At 44.4% G+C, this 22,741-nt stretch overlaps 1 protein-coding gene across 2 annotated transcripts in view; it reads left to right on the plus strand.

The window, feature by feature from the left end:
* Nucleotides 1–22,741, plus strand: part of LOC117345580 (zinc finger protein 850-like) — a 249,153-nt gene that overhangs the window by 188,247 nt on the left and 38,165 nt on the right. For both annotated transcript variants that reach the window (XM_033914425.1, XM_033914426.1), the window contains one exon: nt 17,572–17,762. In XM_033914425.1, coding sequence (XP_033770316.1) covers nt 17,572–17,762 — 191 coding nt within the window. The remainder of the gene's footprint in view (nt 1–17,571; nt 17,763–22,741) is intronic.

Below are 22,741 nucleotides of genomic sequence, written 5' to 3' on the forward strand. Positions count from 1 at the left end.
TTCTCATTAACGGGGTAGTTGATTCCGTTAAAGGCCGATTATTTAATTTTTGTAATGCTGTAGATACATTATCCCTCCACTGCCCATATTTACCATCTGTAGTTAGTTTTTTAAGGGCCTCCTTCAAAAGTCCATTCATCCGTTCAATTAATCCCGCTGCCTGGGGATAATAGGGCATGTGATATACCCATTCAATATTATTTTCCTTAGCATATTCTTTTATCTGCCCTCCCGCAAAATGTGATCCATTATCAGTTGGTATTTGTAAGGGCATACCATAATACTGAATAATCATGTCTAAAGTCCTTAGAGTGCTCCATTGTGACGCAGAAGCACAAGGGAATGCTAGTAATAATCTACAGCAGTACACATATATTTACATTTACGACTTTCGGGTAACGGTCCTATGAAATCCATTTGCCAAATCTGGGCTGGCAAATCGCCCCCTGCCTATGTGCCCCATTACCTTATGTGGTACTTCCCGTTCTTGATATGTTGACACACCGGACATTTTCCAATCACATGTTTGATCACATCTATCGTCAAAGGAATCCCTCGTTCCTGAGCCCACCTGTAAGTAGCTTTTTCTCCAAGATGTCCACTTTTCTGATGTGCCCAAATGGCTGTACCTTCCAACCATTCTTCCACCTTAGGAATTTCATTAGTAGTTGTTACAGAAATGGTAGCTGCAGCATCTGCTTGGGAATTAAACAATCGTTCCATTGAATCAACAGGCATATGTGCATCTACATGAAATACTGACACTATTGTCTCTTGTACAATTTTTTCTATGTCTTGCCACAATTCTTTACCCCACAGTTCCTTACCATGAATTAACCAATTATGGGACTTCCACCCCATTAACCATGTAGCAAGACCATTAGCGACCAACCAGGAGTCAGTAAAAAGATGACATTCCCCTCCTCTTTCTTTCCTTAAAACAGTGACTACCGCCATCAATTCAGCGTGTTGACTGCTCATTCCTTTTCCCTCCATCACCAGGGTAGTATCAGTTTTAGGGTTATAGGCCACACTTTTCCATTTCTGCTCTCCCCCCACATATTTGGCAGACCCATCTGTGAACCAAGCATGTTTTTTGTTGTTCTGACGTGAGATTATCAAATCCCACTCCCCATTTTACTGGGGATTCATGAGCATATACTGGCTTTATGATTTCCAGCTCTCCGTTAGGAATAATAATACTTTGTTCTGTCTCAGCCATCGCCCAATAACATGCTAAAAGTTGTTTTTCGAAGGGAATATATTTTTCACCTGCTTCCGGGAATTTCCTGTTCCAGAATCCTAATGGTACCCGTTTCCCACTTTGTTTTTGCCATAATGACCAATTAGCATGCATTTGATTAATAGATACATGTAATTCCACTTCCCCTTCTTTCATGGGCCACAAATCTACAGTTGTCTGTATGGCTAGTTTAGCATTTCCAAAAGCAACCTGCTGTTCTTCTCCCCACATAAACTCATATTTTTTACTAGTTACCTTGTATAATGGGCTCAGTAGTTGACTCAAATGTAGAATATGTTGTCTCCAAAATCCAAATAAACCAATGTATGATTGCATCTCCTGCTTATTCTTTGGAGTAGGAAAATCTAATATTTTTCGTTTTGCTTTCTCTGTGATTTCCCTATGTCCTCTATTCCACTGAATTCCTAAAAATTTTACCGATGTTGCCGGTCCTTGTATTTTTGTTGGATTTATTTCCCATCCCTTCTTTTTCATATGGTCAATTAATAAATCTAACTGCCCTTGCACCTCTTCCTTCGTTGTTCCCTGTATCAATATAATGAGAAATTTGTATAGATGTGAATTTCTGAAATTCATCTAAATGTTCCGCTACTATTTGAGGACAAATGGTAGGACTATGTAAACATCCCTGTGGTAGCCTAGTAAAAGTAAATTGCCTCCCTTGCCATGTGAATGCAAATTGAGATTGGGCACGTTCAAACAAACCCGAAACCTTACTTACAGGAATATACATTAACATTTTATAACATTTCCAATATTCTTTTATCGTTCTTAAAAAACTTATTTCAGACAATTTATCTATGTATCAATCAGGCTGCTGAAAAGTTCGCAGCCGGCCTACAAACAGTGCTGAAAATTAGTCAGCCTGTTTGTCACTACAACAAAGGGCAAGGAGGGGCTCTCCTCCTCCTCTGCTGCCCGATTCCCACTTAAAATATCCCTTATAATCAGGTCATAATTCATAGCACATCCTTCCTTAACACGTCTCACAAAGCTTTCCTCCACATTCTTGTACGTTCGTTCTACAGATTATCTCCCTGCTTTGAACCATCTCTTTTAAATATCACTTTCCAATCCCTTCTGATCCTATATTTCTTTTCTTTCACCACTCTTAAACAAGGAGAAAGAAAAAAATTCAGGCTACATCAGGCAAACAGCTCCTAAATTACCTCCATTGTTCTTAACAGCATAGATCTACCCTGCAAAAACTCTTTCAAACTTAAATCAACATACGCAAACTTTCTTTGTTTCCTGAACAGCAAAACAATTTTCAATTAACTTCAAGTACCTTATATTAGCTGATCGGAACTCCAAATAGCATAAGGCTGGTAAAGTTTTATCCATAAACCCTTTGGTTCCTTGCTTACATTATTAATTTCATTACAAGTTCCTACATTTTAAATCCATAATTTGTTAATATTTAAGCATATTTTAAATATCGATACCTGTTTTTGCAACATTCGTAGAATTGCAGACAGACTCCATGCTGTCTCTTTCCTCTTTCCTCCCCCTTCCCCCTCCCCTCTGCCTGGTAGTGAACAAAGGAGAAACTCAAAAAGCCCGCCGTCAAGCTCACATGATAGCATCGAAGGAGGAAAAAGGTGGGGGTGAAAATCCCCCCCTTTGCAGTTCGCTCTTTCAAACAAAAGGAACTTTTACTCCAACGAGACGCCATTAACTTTTCTTTCGCAGAGACCAAAAAAAATTTAATTCAGAGAGACAAAGAGACAGAGAGACAGAAACTGGAGTTTAGAAAGACAAAGCTACTAGTTAGCTTTACTTCAGACAGGCATGGAAAATGCACTGAGGGAGAAGGTGGAGGAGGGGATCTATTTCTGGGTCAGGACACCGTGGTCCTCCTGGACAATCGTCCCAATCCCACCCATCATCCAAATCAATACTATCCCAAACATCCCCATTCCACTTACTAGGGTCCCATTTTACTGTAGCGGCCGCCATATGTTTCTGCACCTTTATCCTATTTACTCGACCGCGCCTTTTCTTATATTTTGTGGCAGCAATATGAACTGCAGATTCCTCAGCTATCTTTTGATAGTGATCTAACTTATCTCTTCAAAGTTTACCACTACATTCCAGCATAAGACAACGCCTCTCTACTTCCACCTGCGCCTGTTCTGTTTTAATTTGTTCCTTAACTGCTGTTTGCAACCGCATGTGCACTATACGGTATGCAGAAGTTAATACCCAGCTCCTTCGAGCCAAAGCAACTACATCACCCGATTTATCGGGGCATTTTTTCTAAACTACATCACCCGATTTATCGGGGCATTTTTTTTTCTAAACTACATCACCTGATTTATCGGGGCATTTTTTTTTTTCTAAACTACATCACCCGATTTATCGGGGCATTTTTCTAAACTACATCACCCGATTTATCGGGGCATTTTTCTAAACTTGTACAAAATCAAGTGGTTCTGCCCTTCCCAGAACCCAGAGCAACTACATCACCCGATTTATCGGGGCATTTTTCTAAAGCTTGTACAAGATCAAGTGGTTCTGCCCTTCCCAGAACCCAGAGCAACTACATCACCCGATTTATCGGGGCATTTTTCTAAAGCTTGTACAAGATCAAGTGGTTCTGCCCTTCCCAGAACCTTTTCCCATGACTCTGCTAATCCATGATTATTGGCTAGTTCTTGTGCTATCAAATTATACGGTGCCTCAGTCCAGCTGGGCACCTCTATAGGTTCTTTTGAGGATTTCTCTTTTTTTTTTCTTGAACATTCCTGTATCACAAGAGCGTTCAAGTTTTCTTTCGAGAAATCCTGCCGACTACGCCAATTAATGTATTACTATTTAAAAAGGCAATAAAAGGCCTTCGGTCACTTTCCTCACTGGGAAGAATGCCAGGAATTCAAAATAGTATACAAATTAAGTTTTATTACATAAATATAGTCTTTTTAGCCATAATCATTGATTAATTACAGAGTTTAAATCAATACGTTACCGGTTACTGCATCATCACTCTGTCGGGGGACCACGAACAAGAGGCTTCATCATTATGTCATCACACAGCTCGTCAGCAGTGGAAAAAAGTCCCTACCTTATTCTAGGGGAAGCACTATTTATATCCATCCTCTCCTTGTGGATTGAGCTAACTGAATGCCGGGGTGATGTTTACCAATCAGTATGTGTTAGAAACTCCTAGCCCGCCTCGTGAGCTGACTACCCATCCCCTCCTTGTGGATTGAGTTAACTGAATGCCGGGGGGATGTTTACCAATAGAAACTCCTAACCTGTCTGACTACACATCCCCTCCTTGTGGATTGAGCTAACTGAATGCCGGGGGGGATGTTTACCAATCAGTATGTGTTAGAAACTCCTAGCCTGCCTCGTGATTACGACTTGTTTTCATAGTACCTGTTCTTTTAACGTCTGCCCCGGATCCAAGGCAGTGTCATTCAATATTAATAATTCTCTCATACCATCCGTTTCACACCGTTCCACATTTGTATCACAGGGACAAAGATATTTCACTCCCCGAAAGGGGGAAAAGCTCTCCACCGCCTTCTCCCAAACCGGGTCACCTCCTCCGATAACTCAGGTTGCCGTCGTTTGAGCTGCAAGGAAGCGGTCAACCGTTTGCTGGATGGCTTGCTGAATGGGTGTCGAAGAGAGGGCCGGCGAGGGAACGGCCCTCAACACCCCTTTCCTCTTCGGCGGCATCTGTGCTCAGGAAAAAGGTAAGAAAAAAGACGCCTGCAATCGTTCCGATCTTCCTGCTCCGCTTCACTGTGACTCACACACCGCCGCCATCTTGTCACACCCCCTCAATGTTGTTTTAGCTCAACTCATGAAACCTCCATTTGAACCACTTGATAAAGCTCATCTCAAGTATCTCACTTGGAAAGCGGTTTTCCTGATTGCCCTCACATCTGCTCGAAGAGTCAGTGAGTTACAAGCTTTGGTTGTGGATCCACCTTTCACAGTTTTCCACCATGACAAAGAGGTCCTCCGTACTCATCCCAGATTCTTGCCAAAAGTTGTGTCAGAATTTTACATCAATCAATCTATTGTTCTTCCAGTATTTTTTCCAAAGCCTCATTCTCACCCTGGAGAAGTCGCTCTCCATACTTTGGACTGCAAGCATGCCTTGGCTTTCTACTTGCAACACACTCAACCTCACAGAACAGCCCCACAACTTTTCATCTCCTTCGATCCAAATAATTTGGGGCATCCTGTCTCAAAGCGAACCATCTCCAACTGGATGGATGCTTGCATCTCTTTCTGCTATGTTCAGGCTGGTCTCCCTCTGCAGGGTCGAGTCACGGGCCACAGAGTTAGAGCAATGGTGGCGTCTGTAGCTTTCCTCAGATCAACTCCTATTGAGGAAATCTGCAAGGCTGCCACTTGGTCCTCGTTTCATACATTCATCTCTCATTACTGTCTGGATACTTTCTCCAGAAGGGATAGCCATTTTGGCCAATCTGTTTTGCAAAATCTCTTTTCTTAACTTGCCAACTCTCCCTCCATCCCATTATGCTTAGCTTGGAGGTCACCCACTGTTGAGAATATGCTGCCTGCTTGTCCTGGGATAAAGCACAGTTACTTACCGTAACAGTTGTTATCCAGAATAACAGGCAGATATTCTCATAGCCCACCCTCCTCCCCTGGTTGGCTTCTTAGCTAGGTATCTGAACTGAGGTACTTCACAGGAGACGCACGCCCTAACTCAGGCGGGAAGGCACTCGCGCATATACAGTGCAGCACTCAGAAGCTCTACAAAGATCTTCAAGCAAGTCTGCTTTCGAGGCTATCCGCTACGGGGCTCCATCGGTGACGTCACCCACTGTTGAGAATATCTGTCTGCTGTCCCTGGATAACAACTGTGACGGTAAGTAACTGTGCTTTTCCAGCACTGAGCAGTGACTCCCAACAGAATGGGAAAGAGGAAAGGGATCTCACCCTAACCCTCCGGTGCTTGGGTCCCCCAGCACTTGGTCCAAACTACAATTACAAGCGCTTTTGCCTTTCCAGCTGAAGGAACTTTTCCTACCTTGGGGGTGAGCCCGGATTCATCGGGGGAACTCAGCGCTGGAGCTGCACAGGCAATTCTGAGCCCGGAGCAGAGGTCGGTCCTTCCCCAACCCGGAAGTGATCAGGTGCAGGGAGACGCAGGAGTTCAGCTGCCCGCTGAGGTAAGGCTGCATTCCAGCAGAGGAGAGACGCCAGCACTGGAGCCTCGGGAGGAAGGTGCAGGTGATTTTTGCCAGCTATCTCCTAGCACCACGTAAGGAGAGCAAGAGGTGCTTCGGGAGGGAATTCCATTTGTTTTGCGGAGTTGAAAAGACCGAAGAAAATAGATATGGAAGCGCTCTTGCAGGCCATATATATCATGGACGCCAACCTTAAGTTGAGCCTTTCAATTATTAAAACTGATTATGGGACTATCTACTCCAAAGTAGAGCAGCAAGTAGTGCGACTGTCTAATTTATCTGAAAAATTGGAGAAACAAGAGGAAAATTTAAAAGGAAATAAAAACTGTCCAAATTGAAATAGTTAAAGAAAAATCATTTATTTCTCGCAAGTTGGAGAACTTTGAAAACTCTCTGAGAAAGAATAACTTAAGACTTTTTTTGAATTTTCCTAAATGTCCCGTCAACTCACCAGTAGAGATGGCGAGAAAATACTTTCAAGAGGTTCTTAACATTCCATTGGAAAATCTACCTCCAATTGTTAGGGCTTATTATCTCAGTATTAAGAAACCTCAAGGGGAATCTACTCCTACTGAAAATCCAATAGATAAAGTGGACATGAATTTGTCTTTATTTCTGGAAAGTTCCCTTGAGGTGATAACTGATAGAACCACTATGTTGCTGACACTGGCTTTGGAAAGCGATAGAGAATATATTCTTCATTTGTATTTCCAACATATTAATAATAAGTTTATGGGCTCTAATGTTAGAATTTTCCCAGATCTGGCTCAGAAAACCCAGAAGCGAAAGAAGGAGTTCTTGGCCCTGAGGCCAATAGTCCTCGTTCTTGGAGCTACTTTTTTGGTTAAATTTCCAGCAAAATGTTATATTACCTATCAAAGTAAAAATTTTCTTTTAGCCCAAACAGCTTTTAGACTTTATAGGACCAAAAGAAGGGTTGGTATCTTAGTCTAATGATAAATGACCTGCCATCCGGCTGTAGGTTGAGTCATCTATTGCCATCATTCTAATATAGAAAATTTTTTTCCAAATTGTTGAAAATTTCCTTTCTTGATTTTCGTAATTGTGGACTAAATATTAGCTAATGTTTCCAAATACATTTGTTTGTATAATTATGTGATTTTCCTTACTAATGTTTCTGATCAGTTTCAAGTTAAGTAAGCTTGATTAATTTAAAAAAAACCAGACTATTATGTTCTGCTTGTAACTTGTAGGCCTCCAATTTTAACTACTTTGTATACTATCTAACCAGTATACACCACACATCACCACACATCACAACAAAGGCACATAATCACAGCATAAAAAGGGCACTCCTATAACTTAAACACAAGAATGAAAATAGGAACCCTCCTCAAAAAAAAAAGTGTTTGAAAAGGGCCCCAAAAGATCTACACCACCAAGGAGACGGTGGGGAACAAAAGAACATACAAAAAGAAGAACCAGGCAAAAATCAGACACCAACCAAAATACATCATGGAAAGGAGGCCTACTAAACACAAAATCCATGAACAAGAAAATAATCTAGATCGCAGACCTACTAGAGGAAGACACACTGGAGTGCCTAGCGGTAACAGAATCCTGGCTCACAGAAACAGTGGGGTCATCGTAAATGAGGCGTACCTACCAGACAATCACATCATGCTCCAAAATGGGACAAGAAAGAGAGGAGTGGGGAGGGGGATAACAGTTATACACAAATCCAACCTGGGTTTCCAGCAAATGAAAATCACTAAACAGGAACAGAATGTTTACTGCTTAAAGTAGGAAACACAATGGGCACAATGGTGTTATATGCCACCCCTGACCTAGACAGAAAGATCAGTGTTTCTTAATTTCTTCAAGCCAAGTACCCCCTAAATCTAACAAATATCAACCGAGTACTCCTACCCAGGCTCCGCTCCTGACCCCACCCCTATAATAATAGTACTAATTATAATGCAATTTCCAGTGCAATAAGTGAGACATTCTAGACTACAGGGTTATTTCCCTTTACCCACATGGATTGCGGAAGAGAACCATTCCAGGTTTTCCACTCCACCTCTAGGGTACTTCACAGGCTAGATGAGCTTCTCCCATCAGCCTTTCCCTTCTGCATGGCTGCAGGTATTAAGAGTTCTGCTCTCCCACATTTATTATTTTTAATTTGGTGTAGTTTCGTTACCTTTCGCGGTTATTTCACGTGTCAAGCACTTTTAAAAGCTGCCTGCTTGAGAATTCACAGACTTTGGTCTGTAGCTGGCAGGCCAATCCCTTCGGGGTACCTGTTAGCCAGTCTGCTAGTCTTGTTTGGAGCTCAGGGCTGTCCCTGATCTGGCCTGAATCCCTGTTAAGTGGGGAACTCGGCCGCAGATCGTTCAGCACACTTAGGGGGCTCAGCGGTGTTCCGCAGCATGCAGGCTGCGTTTCGTGCCTCCGCCCGTCCTGGTCTGCAGTTATGGTCTGCAGGGGTGGAGGCATAGTCAAGACAGTGGGTATGACCGGTAGCACGAAGAATCAGCTTTTTAGCAGCTTTCCCGGCAGTGTAGCAATGAATTCTGAGTCTGTTTTCTCACAGAGTCTAGAAAGCAGGTGCGTTTGTCTCCAGTAATGTGAGTAAGAGGAGATGACAGGCTCTATCAGTGATTTTAAAAAATGAATTTTGAGGGGTTTGGGGGGGTTTCTAGTGTTCCCCCACCCCCTCCTGAACTTTACTAAACTTCGGAATTTTTTAACTTTGGGACGGCTGGGGGTTTTTTGTGTTTTTTGGTGCGAATTTGATCTTGGATTTTTAGCAATCTTTTTTTCAACTTTTCCCTGCTTCTTCAAAATTCAGACTTTTGTAAAGAAATCTGCTGGGATGGAGTCCTCAGGGTCTTCTGGTGTGGATTCATGTAAAATTTGCACAAGTTTGCCGCTTTTGGAGCGTCCGGAGGAGGTAACTGTAGGTTCATCCTCCTCACCACAGAAGTAGGTGATTACACACTCAGCTAGCCCTGGGCAAGTCACTTAATCCCCCCATTGCCCAAGGTAGATAAATTTTGAACCCGCCGGGACAGATAGGGAAATATGATAAAGTACCTGAATGTAAACCACTTAGGATATACAGTATGTGGTATATAAATAATAATAATAATAATAAATAAATAAAATTGGGGCAGCCGCCTTTATTTTCGAATCTGGATCCGCGCCTTTATTGGCCAGCCGAGAGATGGACTCTCAGCAGCCTAAGAAACGCAAGTCTAAGTCCTCTATGCCCTAGGGATCAGAGTCCTTCTTGGAGTTCATGAAATTTTTATGGTCCGAGTTGCAGTCCAGGATGTTGCTGCTGGATGTTCATCTGTGAGGGTGGTTCTTTGGGGGTGTCCGTTTCTCAGACCATACCGGCTGTTTCACAGTCTGTTCAGGAGACTATGGAGGCAGATCCAGGCCTCACTGATAATTTTCTCCCCAATTGGAGGATCCCTTAGGGGCTCCGGATCCTGGAAAAGATCCGACTGTGGTGCACTTGTGTAAAGTTGCGGCACTCCCTGACTTGATTGCTGGATCTTTACAGGAATTGAGCTTGGATGACCAGCCCCCTCCTTCCTCTTCTTCCAGGTCTTCTCCATGGCTCTGCAGTACACACGCCCAATCTTCCATTTCTCCCTGGCATCCGGATTTGAGTTTTTTGATCATAGAACATTTTGACTCTCCGGAAGGTCTCTTGCAGAATGCTCGGGTCCTGCCTCGTTTGTATCCACTGGCACAGGAGTGTCAGCAGCTGCTGGGACAACCCAAGGTTGTTGCTACCTAGTAAGGGGGTGTTGTGTTAAAAGATATGGAGGATCGCCAGGTGAATATGATCCTCAGGAAAATTTTGAGACAGCTAATCTAGGTGTCAAAGCTGAAGTGGCTATATCATTTGTGGTATGGGCCTGTATGGCTCAGTTGCATATGCTCGAGACTGAGGCAGTAGATCCTCCACCCCAGATTCTGTTGGCTGGGATGAACTATTTGGCGGATGGCTTATATGACCCTGTGAGAGTAATGGCAAAGGTCTCGGCCTATTCGATATCGGCCCGCCAAATGCTCTGGGTTCGGCAGTGGGCTGGAGATTCCACTTCCAAGACAACCCTGCCTTTTAAGGGACAGTTATTATTTGGCAAAGGGTTGGATGATCTCATGGATGCAGTGATGGACCAATGCCCTAAGTCTTTGCTGGATAGTCGGGCCAGACCTTTGGGGTCTGGGAGTTCTTTTTGTGGCTCCAGAAGAACCTTTCGGGACTACAGTTTTCTCCCTCCTTGTTGACTTCAGGTGTCGAAATGCAGGCTACAGGCCTGCCACCACCCATCCTGCCTGTCCTACCAGCAAGATGCAGTGATGCCAGGGAGTCTGAGAACCCTCTAAAGATAGGGGGTTGGCTGTCGGAGTTTCTGCCTGCCTGGATGCGCATTACCACAGATCAGTGGGTTTTGGACATTATTCGCTTGGGCTACAAGCTCGAATTTGCCCAAACCCTGTCCCAGTGGCATTCCAAGGGGGGGGGGTGTGGTCCGCCCCAGATGCAGCCTTAGGGGCGGATGCACAGCCGGACAGGTCCGGAAAATTCCTGGGCTGTGACGGCACTCAGCAGTATCGGCACCCCCCTTGCCCCGCGACAGCAATCAAGTTCAGCCTCCTTCTCCCGGCATCAGCAGAACTTTAAATCGGCAACAGGTGCTCAGTCAAAAGCTTCCCCTGACTGAACTGCCTGGGCGGAAACAGGAAGCTGAGTCAGGGGAAGCTTTTGACTGAGCACCTGTTGCCGATCTGAAGTTCTGCTGATGCCGGGATAGGAGGCCGAACTTGAGTGCTATCGCAGATGGGAGGGGCCGCCGCTGCCGCTGAGTGCCGTCGGAGGGGGGGCGCCGATGTTGCTTAGTGCCGTTGCGGCGGGGCAGGGGGGCGCCGATGCCTCTGAGTGCCGTCGCGAAGTGGGGGATGCCGCTGTCGCTGAGTGCCATCAGAGGGGGGCGCCGATGCCGCTGCATGCCATCGCAGAGGGGGAGGTGAGGGAGAAAGATGGGCCTGTGGTGGATGGAGAGTTTGAGAGAAAGGGACAGATGATGTAAGTGGGGGGGAAGAGAGAGAAGGGGCAGATAATGGAAGTGGGGAGAAGGGGCAGATGATGGAAGTGGGGGAAAGAGAGAAGGGGCAAATGATGGAAGTGGAGGAAAGAGAGAAGGGGCAGGTGATGGAAGTGGAGAGAAGAGAGAGAGAGAGAGAAAAGAGGGCAGAGGATGGAAGGAGGGGCTAAATAAAAGGGCACATGATGGGGGAAAAGGATTGAGTTAGGGAAATACTGGAGGGGGTGAGGGAAAGAGGTGGCGAGCTGTAGGTAGACAGTAAAAAAGGAAATTGATGAGAGGGTAGTAAGAACGTAATCTAGATGGATGCAGAAAATAAATTATAAAGGAAAAGGAGAGAAGATGCCATATAGGGGCAGAGAGATGGCAGACAGTGGATGGAAGGAAGAGAGTAACAAGAAGATAAGGAAAGCAGAAACCAGAGAAGACAAAGGTAGAACAAAAATTTCTATTTATTTGTTGCTTTAGGAGACATGTGTCACTGTTTCTGTGGTGTTGCATTGTATGCAGAGTCCAGCTTCTTGCTGGTTCAATTTAACCTTTGTCTATGTATTTCTATTTTATCTCCCCCCCCCCCCCCTTTTACAAAACTATGGAGCATTTTTTAGCGCCAGCCGTGGTGGTAGCAGCTCTGATGTTCAGAATTCTACAGTTTTGTAAAAGAGGGAGGGGTTAGTTTGTGATGACATATTCCATTATAGGCGAAGGTATTTTCTGTGTTCTGTGTGTTCGAAAGACATGGTTTTCTGTTAGGATTGACGGTGTAGGATTGATCTGTACTAGTCTGGCTTGTTTAGTTTTACAATGGGTGTATTGATATTGTACTGCTCACTGCAGTATGTAAGATGCTGCCTTTTCCTAGGTACTCTAGGTACTCATGTGTGACGCGTGGCTTGTTACTAAAAATCATATTTTTTGTACAGATGGGGGGGTTCCAAAAACTGATGGGCCCCAGGTGTCACATATACTAGGTACGCCACTGCCCTGTCCAATTGGTTTGTAACCTCTCCTGCAAGGGGTCATGCCAGAGCATGCAGAGTACAAGCTACAGTTCAGTGCTTGCTGGATATTTGAGCAATAGAACCAGTGCTAAGCGATTTTTCGGGCTCAGGCAGATACTCTGTTTACTTTATCGTGCCAAAGAAAGGGTCAGAAGATTAGAGACCTATTCTAGATCTGAAACATGTGAATGCAGCCCCTCAAGATTCCTCGGTTCAGGATGGAGACTGTGAAGTCGGTCATTGCAGTGGTGTCTCCGGGGGAGTTTCTGGCCTCCTTGGATCTTACAGAGGCGTACCTGCACATCCCCATATTTCCAGCTCACTGCAAGTTTCTGAGGTTTCATGTGCTGGGTCAGCATTACCAATTTTCAGCTCTGCCTTTTGGCCTGGCAACGGCACCCTGGACATTCACCAAAGTGATGGTGGTAGTAGCAACTCATCTGAAGAAGATGGGGTTGTAAGTTCACCCGTATCTAGACAACTGGTTGATCAGAGCGCCCTCTTTGGATGAGGGGCATTCTACGGTGGAAAGGGTACTCCAGGTACTAGAATTCTTGGGCTGGATCATCAACTTCCGGAAGAGCCACATGTTGCCCATGCGGTCCCTAGAATACCTGGGAATTCTATTCAATACGGCAGAGAATCGTGTTTACCTGCCCGAACCTCGCAGACAAAAGCTGTGTGTGCAAATTTCAGCTTTGTTGAAGAATTCTGCGCCGTCAGCGTGTGGCTGCTTGCAGGTGTTGTGCTCCATAGTAGCCGCGCTGGATGTGGTCCCCTGGGCAAGGGTGTCCACTTCAACATGCCTTGCTTTCTCAGTGGGCGCCACACCAGGATGCCTTGTGGATGCTTCTGCCCTGGATGTTGGAGGCCAGAGCAAGCATGGCCTGGTGGCTTTGCCCACAATCATTCAGTAAGGGCGTCCCATTACAGATTGCCTCTTGGATTGTAGTAACCAATGATGCCAACCTTAGGGGCTGGGGGGCTCATGGTGGCTCACTGCGATCATCATCCCCTTTAGGGCTGTTGGACCCTGTCACAGAGGAAGGACCCATCAACAGGCTGGAGCTAAGGGCCATTTAGCTAGCCCTGAGAGTTTTGCACACTCGTCTGGAGAAGAAGCTGTTTGAGTTTTTCCCAACAATGCAATGGCAGTGGCATATGCCAATCGACGAGGAACCAAGAGCTCTCTTCTGGCTTAGGAGACATGGCTTCTGTTCATTTGGGCGGAATGTCATCTCCTGGCACTGACGGCGTCCCATGTGGCCAGAGTGGACAGTGTTCAAGCAGACTTCCTCAGTCGGCAGAGTCTGAATCCTGGCGAGTAGACCCTGTCGCCTCAGGCATTTTGGAAGATTATGGACTGTTGGGGTCCACCCCGCCTCGATCTTATGGTCACATCAAACAACAGGAAAGTGCTGCGCTTCTTTAGCTGCAAATTCAAGCCCGGAAGCGAAGGATTGATGCCATCATACAGCCGTGGCCTCCGGATGTTCTTCTCTACATCTTCCCACCCTGGCCAATGATAGGCAGGGTTCTTTGGAGAATTGCGACTCATCCAGGCCAAGTCTTATGTTCTTATGTTGTGGTGTCCAAATGGCACACACTTTGCATGAATTCATGTTATTGGAGCAGGAGGACTCCATCCCTAGTGGTTATAATCAAAAATGAGGGTTTTTCAAGAATTTTGAGAACTTAGAAATTAAATCGGGAAAAATCCAAGATAGCCACTGAAAAAACTGGCTGTAACTCCAATGGAAGATAGCCAAAACCAGCAATTTTAGGATTTTTGGGGTGGGGAAACAAGTCTACAACAAATTGTAACAAAATTCAGACACCTCATCCCCTCCCCCCAAAACTGCCCTGTGGGCTGTGTCAGCCCTATTCACAGACTAGATGTTGAGAAGACATGTTACAGCCTGCCACAGCTCCTCTCAGGGTAGCTGGAACTTGGAGAGGACTTCTGCCATCAGGAAAGCTACCTCTTCCGACTCTTCAGCTGCCAGTCGGGCCACAGCTAGACTGAGCCCTAACCCCATGGATCAGAATTCAAACGCCATGAGGAGGGGGAGGTAAGTTCATCTGACACCATGTGTGTTCCAAAGAAACGCAATTGGTGCCTGTACTAGCACTCCTGATCAAGTCAAGGAGTGAGCAAACAGAAGGGGAAACTCCTGAGCTCTACAGTTCACACAGGCTGGCTGAGCAGGTCCCTGAAGGATCCACCTGTCAGCTGCAGACCAAAGTCTGCTCCTCTCACACAGGCTAGGCAGTCACTGAAGCTGAACAGAAACACAATCCACACACAAAAAAACCCTGCAAAAATACTTGGAGAACAAAAAAATAAGACCAAGCAGATCAAAGTTGTTCCTGCATGCTCACCTTTCAGAAGAAGTAACTTACTGGAGGCAGCAGAGAGAAGGAGGAGGTACTGAAACAGTAATCAGTATGTCTTGCAATGGACTCACAGGAGCAAATGGAAGACCCTTGGTTCAGCATACCATCCCTATTGCAATAGGCTTTCCATAAAAGGCTGACAAACTCTGAGAAGACTTGATCAGGGAACTAAGGCTTCTTGCATTACTCCAGACTAGAGAAAAGAGTTGCATTTCCCCTCATCACTGTTCGGTTTGTCTGACCAGGATCTTTTCCCCTTCAACCATTTCTTCCAGGATTTCAGCGGTTCCAAGGCTTTGGAAGACTGACTGGAGGTCGAGACCAAGGCTCCCACCCCTTCCTCCCACATCCCATAATACATGGAATATGGCCACTTCTCAGTTGGCAACCCTGCGCAACCGATGCATCCATCAGTCACTTGTCAAAACGAGTGGTTTTCAAGTAGAAAAAAAGGAGTTTAAAATCAAATTGCTAAAAATCCAAGATGGCTGCCATTTAAAAAAAAAAAAATAAATCTCACCAAAAACTGGCCTTAAAAACTACATGCAAAACTATAAAATAGTGATCTTAGGGTTTTAAAGGAGGGGGACCCAAGTACTAACCCCAGAAACCACAAAAACTCCAAATTTTTGACCCCCCTCTCCTGATGCTTCCCTTAGGGAATAATGGGAGTACTCACTGTGACGTCAGGTGCCTGTGTCTGAATCAGTCTGTCTGCAGGGAAAGGATTTCTGCCTCAGAAATTGCTCAGATCCTCAACCGTTGAAAGAAATCTGGCTGGTGGCCGATTGGACCACAACCACCAACTCCCATCCCCCAAGGATTCCTCACACAGCAACCACATAGTCTGCACTCAAGCCTCTGACCAAATCAGCAGGTGAGTCACTCCCAGGGGGACGAACCCCGAGCTCCTGAAGGGACCCCTAGCAAGCTGGCTCCGTGGGAGCAGCAGTCCTTCCATGCAGGACTACATCCTTTTCCTGGCAGAGTATGCCCAAGAAGAGAACTCTGAGCACCCACAAAGCATCAAAATTCAAGCAAAAATAAATAAAACCAAAAAAATGGAGCAGAGCAAAACACACCCGAGTTCACATGCAGAAGGAATTACTGAGGAGAGTGTTGTGCTCCACTGCAGAAGGGGAGGAGTTCTCAAATTCTTAAAGGGATATCCTCCTTCAGAAATCTGGAATGCTCTTCCAGAGGCTGTTATAGGGGAAAGCACCCTCCAGGGATTCAAGAAAGGGTTAGATAAGTTCCTGCTGAACTAGAACGTATGCAGGTAAGGCTATACGCAAATAGGGCACTGGTCTTTGACCTAAGGGCTGCCGTGTGAGCGGACTGCTGCACATGATGGACCACTGGTATGACCCAGCAGCGTCAATTCTTATGTCCTAAGTTCATGGGAAATAGGAATCAACAGCTCAAGTATGGCTCCTGTGTATCCACAGCAGATAAAAGTCTTTAAAAAACAACAACAAACACCATAGAGCAGTGGTCTCACTCGTGGCCTGGGGACCAAATGCGGTCTGCCAGGTATTGTTTTGAGGCCCTCGGTATGTTACCATTATTCTAGAACATTGCCCACCTCACTGCTGTAACCTCACGCAAGCGCTTTCCTGCATCTGTACATGATTATGAGGTGGAGTGGAGAGGATAATTGCGTACAGACACAGGAAAGTGCTTGCGTGAGGTTACAGCAGTGAGGCGGGCAACGTTCTAGAACATAAGGTAACCATTGGAGGCAGCACAGCTTGTTCATGTGTACGTAATCTTCTGAACTCTCGCAAAATTCGGCACCTCTCCTGGCGGTGACTGCTTGATGTAAGATGGCGGTTATGTCCCGGTGCTGGAGGAGGTGAGAGCTGAAGGCGGTTGCAGATGCGACCATCGGACACTTAAGGCACAAGTTTTCCAGGCACAAGTCGAATATTGATTCTCCCCTCTACAAAAAAGCTAGAGGACTACAACAAAATCTTGTCTCTTGCAGTTGATACTTAGTCTAAATCACAATTTTTCATGAGGTAAAACTTTATAGTTTATAAATCTTTCCTTAATTGCTTCTGATAATTTCAGCTACACACAGCTGAAAGCAGTGCAACATGTAGAAAGTGAAAAATTATCTAAACTTCACTTTCTGCTTTCTGCTGTGTTTAGTTGAAATTATCAGAAGCAATTAAGGAAAGATTTATAAACTATAACGAGTTTTACCTCATGCAAAGTTGTCATTTCTTTAATAAGATATTAACTATTTTTTTGCGGCCCTCCAAGTACCTACAAATCCAAAATATGGTCCTACAAAGAGTTTGAGACCGCTGCCATAGAGCTTTACACAGAAAATATATTCTGCTACAAAACTCAATAGCAAGTTCCTCATTAAAATCTTGCCTCTTTGATGCAGATGCTACATCTATGTTTGGAAAATCTGTTCAATAGCTTAGATTGAAATAAAAATAAAAACTTGTGCTTGAGTATTTTAATAATGATACTATTAGTTAATGTTTTTATTGTGTTTGTTCTGTTGAAACATGTTCTAGTATTTTTAATATGTATGCATGTAATTTTGTAAATCGCATAGTTTTTATGCGGTATATACATTTTTAAATAAATAAAATAATGCTTATATATATATTTATATATTGCAGATATGTAAATTGTGCTAGAAATGAGGAAGAACAAAATCTGGTGGCCTTTCAGTATCATGGAAAAATCTTCTATAGATCTTGCAAAGTGATCCCTCCACACTGTGAGCTTCTCGTCTGGTATGGAGAGGAATATGGCAAGGAGCTTGGCATCAAGTGGAGCATTATGTGGAAGAGAGAACTGACATCAGAAGGTAACAAATGAGGCATTATAGTAGTAGGGTTCATGACATTTTATTAAACTTATAGGGCTTGATTCTGTATAGGACGCCCGGTCTCAGCATCTGCCGAAGCTGCTTTTGAGAATCGCACATGAGCGTCCTATATAGAATCGCGTCTGTCCTAATGGACAGACGCCTAACCCCTCCTATCCACCCCAATTTTCTAACTGGCTGCCATGTCATAGATGCTGTTTACAAAATTGCATTGCCACTGAGCTGATCACAGAAAGGGAATCTCTCTGCTGTGATCAGCTGAGCAGCAGCAGGGAACCTCCAAACCACCCCCCTGCCCACAGCTGTAGGGATGCCCAATCCCTCCTGCCAGCACCTCTCTCCAATATCCCTGAAACCTCCTCCCCCCCCCCCCCCCCGCGTATCTTTAACAGGAAAGCTGGCTGAAGGGATGCCTATTCCCTCCGGCCAGCAGGCCTGCCTCTTCAGAATGGTGGACCTTCCCCTTCCCTGTGCATCCTGGGATGCACCGGAGAGGGGCATAAGGCCTTGATTGGCCTAAGCGCCTAAAGCTCCTCCTATAGGAGGGGCTTCAGGTACCTGGGCCAACCGGAGTCTTAGGTCTCCTACCCAGTTCATTCTGGGATGCACTGGAAGTGGCCTAAGACTCCAATTGGCCAAATCCCTAAAGCCACTCCCATGGGGGCTGCCTGATTTCCTTGCCATGATCAATTTAGCAGCCACGTCTATTTGAAATGTACATTTCAGGCTCCTATTGTGACCCTAGGGCCGCTTAAGCTCACCTAAGGCCACTTCTGGGTGAAACCATACCCGTGCCCAGCCTTGGGTGAGCTTAAGCGGCTCTAGGCGCCTCCCTGCACCCACAACAAACGCCTACAATGTAGGTAGCCTGCCTTGGGTGTTGTGTTTTTTTAATGTGCATCCCGATTGGCTGGTTAGACAGCAGTAGGATGCCTACTGCCACTTACAATCAGGATGCCATTTATAGAATATGGCCCTTAAAGTATACAAAAGGAATATCAGAACAATGAATTATATAGAGGAATATATTGAAAAAAGAAAAACGGAGCATAAGCTCTCAATAGCATCATATATAAGAAATAACACATCCATGAAAGAATATGCAAATCCAAAGAAAGGGGGAATAAATCAAAGTGTGGTAAAAAAGATAACGTAGTAGTAATAAAGAGAAAACAGCATTTCAGATGCTTACTGAACAGCACACATGAAAAACAGCACACATGAAAAAAACAGCACACATGAAAAAAATAGAGTAATGAATATAAAGGTTCATATTAGTTAAGTAGAAGTAAGATGAGTTAAATATTTTTCTAATGAGGCCCATATCAATTTCATATTGGTATGAATATGTAGAGTTGTAGATAATAACATCAACATCTCATATTTATGCTGTTGTAGGACAGATTGTCACCAATAGTGCACATTGAGATCATATTTTTTCCAATTAGATAGCGAATCATCGCAAACTATTTAATATTCTTATAGTAATTGCATTAAAACTGATACTGAGATTGAAACATTTGGCTTTAATAATTACCAGAGAAACAGATCATTATTATGAAAATCAAATATTGCCTTCATAACTGACCATAACTGCTGCTATTTTGCAGATATGTTTTTAGGACTGTTTGCAGTGGCGTACCTAGGGTATGTGGCACCCGGGGCCCATCATGTTTTGACACCCCCTATGTAAAAAAATATTTTTTGTAATGACCATGAAACGGAATAAATGGTTAGAATAGAAACAGGCAGTAAAAATTTTCTTTTATTGAACCTCATATATGTAACCATTATTCCAAACATAACATAACATAACATAAATTATGTCTGAATTGTCATGACATCAGAAGTACATATGGAGTAGTTGCAGGTGATGCTTGGGACAGTTCTGATTGTGTTAGTTCGGTTTTATGTGTTTTTTGAATAGAAGGGTTTTTATTTCTTTTTTGAAGGTTTTGTAGTCTGTGGTAGAGGTCAATAGGTTGTAGAGTTGGGGAGGTCGAGTGTTGCAGTGATATCAGAGGAGAGGGCGGGATCGCAATGGAGGAAACAGCGCCGAAGCAGCAAAGATCGCTGGCATTGCGATTATGCTGTAGGCTGCTTTTCTAGGTAAATGGTGCAGGGAGGCCGGGGGGGAATCCAGACGGGAGACCCAGATGTCGGGGAGGGGGATATCGGATGCCGGGGGGGAGTACCGGACTGGGAGCAATCCCTCAGGGCTTGCACCTGGGGTGGACCTCCGCCCCTGCCCCCCCCTTGGTACGCCACTGACTGTTGTGACCAAGCAGGCTCCGTGCCTGACTGTGGTCCCTGTAATTTTCCTTGTGTCCACCAGGGGAGCCCAAGACAGCCATAAGCTAGAACAGACATGGGCAAACTACGGCCTGTTTAGCTTTTTAACCTGGTCCTGCAGCATAAGGCAGGGTTTCTAAATGTTCTGTACACGGGTCACCAATCCGTCCACTCGCCTGCTATATTTACTTACAGCTTCGCTGGTGCCGCAATGAAGGGAAGGGAAGGGCCAGGTGTGTACCCTCAAGCCTTCTCCCAATGTCAATTCTGGCGTTGGAGAGAAGGTCCGGGATTGGCTGGCCCAGACCTTCTCTCCTACATCAGAATTGATGTCAGGAGAAGGCTTGTGGGTACGCACCTGGCCTTTCCCTTCGTTGTGGCACCAGCGGGACTGTAAGTAAATATAGTGGGCAAGCGGCGATGGTGAGTGGACGGACGGGCAGGGAGTGAGTGGACGGACAGACGGGCGGGTGCCAGACCTGGAGGGGGGAGGAGGAATTGGCGGCGGGTTGGCGTGGGGGTAGGCAGGCTTTGGTGCTGCTTCGGGGGATGGCGGGAAGTAATTAAATGCAGCTGTTGCAGGTCAGCTGGGAGGGGAGGGAGGAAGGAGGCACCAAGGACATAGGAAGGAAGCACTGGGGGCATAGGAAGGAGGCACTGAGGCACCATGGACTTAGGAAGGAAGCACTGGGGGCATAGGAAGGATGCTCTGGGGTACTAAGGCCATAGGAAGGGGCACCAAGGACCTAGGAAGGAGGCACAGGAAGGAGGCACTGGGGCACCATGGACATAGCAGCAACTTCTCCAGAGGAGCAGATGGAATTAGGGGAAGAACTGATTCCTACAAGTTTGTTCCAGGAGCCAGAAGTAATGGATGTGAGTATAATTACTAAGCACTGCTGAGGCCACTGCTATGTGCGTAATGCTGAACTTTGGGAAACTTGTTGAAGTAATTATGCTTTTGCTGCCTTTGTTTTTCTTTGGTGACATTTTTTCTTTTCTCACTGTGCTGGAGTGATTGTGAGGACAGAATCTAGTTCCCTGGGTTTATATGGGGTGGGGCACTGGCATGTGTCCTGAAGAAAAGAACTGGTTTTCTTCATGATTTGGGCACTGCTGTGTGCTGATTGCAAAGGTTTGTTTTTGCCTGGCAGTCAGAACTATTCAAGAAGCTGAGTCTTGCCTGAATAAGGGAGAGGTTTGCCACTATCTGGGTGGCCATTTTGGAACTGAGGCAATTCTCTCGGCCCCGGCACTGTTTTTTTCTTTAGCTGGAGGCTTCCGGATGCAAGTTGATTTTGAGTACTTGGACTATTAAAGCCTATAAAGGACTTACCTGGAGCCTACATTAGGCAGTCTCAGTGAAAAGAACTTTGGGGAAAAAACCTGTTTGTTAGAAAAGCAAAGCTTTTCTGTTTGCTGTGAAATCCTAAAAGCTACCCAGGATTTTCCCTAGTGTTAGTTTTTATGGCTCTGGAGTGCATTGAGGTGCTCTGGCACATCCTGAACATTCAAACTATCTTGAAACTTGCTTGAAGTAAGAATTTTGTGGTTTTTGCTTTTGGTTTTCTCTTAACCCTGCCGGGGTAACTCCCTACTGAGTAGCGCGCCTGGTTCAGTTTTTGCTTTTGTTTTTCTCTTAACCCTGCAAGGCTAACTCCCTACTAAGTAGTGGGCCTGGTTCAGTTTTTGCTTTTGTTTTTCTCTTAACCTTGCAGGGCTAGCTCCCTACTGAGTAGCACACCTGGTTCAGTTTTTGCTGTGGCCACCAGGGACACTATTGTCCATTTCCTTGGGACCCCAGTGGCTACATTGTTTTTAAGTTCTTTTATAATTTATGTATGTAATTCATGTAAACTGTTTAGTTTTAAATGTATAGAAATTTTAAAAAATAAATGAATATTTCAGACTAATAAGATTGTTTTTTTTTTTTTGTAAATAATTTTTATTCTTTTTTAAATTCTTACATCAAGTGAAATACATGTATTACATTCAATTATGAAGAAACACTTGAAATTATCAATAAATGTTCTTACATTGTAAATTAAAGAAACCCTTTATCAAAATTTTATATCATATTATTATTACAATATTTTTCCCTTCCCTACCCTCTCTATATGTTCTATACATGTGTTATGATATCTGATCAGTAGAATAATTTGTCAATGGTCCCCATATTTTATTAAATTTTTTAATATAACCTTGTTGTAATGCCATTACTTTTTCCATTTTATATATATGACAAATTGAATTCCACCAGAAAGTGTAATTTAATTTAGTGTAATCTTTCCAATTCTGAGTAATTTGCTGAATGGCGACCCCTGTTAGAATTAATAAAAGTTTATTATTGTTAGCTGATATCGGACTCTGTGTTCTCATTGTTGTTCCAAATAATATTGTATCATATGATAGTCCAACATGATTTTCTAATAATTTATTAATTTGGGGCCAAATTAATTTCCAAAAGGAATTAATACAGGGACAAAAGAATAATAAATGATCTAATGTCCCCACTTCTATCTTACAATGCCAGCATCTATTAGATCTACTACTATCTAATTTCTGTAATCTTGTAGGGGTCCATAAAACTCTATGTAATAAAAACATCCATGTTTGACTCATAGATGCTGACCTTGTAGTATGTATTCTCCAGGACCAAAATTTTT

The sequence above is a fragment of the Geotrypetes seraphini genome, chromosome 11, assembly GCF_902459505.1.
Source record: "Geotrypetes seraphini chromosome 11, aGeoSer1.1, whole genome shotgun sequence".
Taxonomy (NCBI): domain Eukaryota; kingdom Metazoa; phylum Chordata; class Amphibia; order Gymnophiona; family Dermophiidae; genus Geotrypetes; species Geotrypetes seraphini.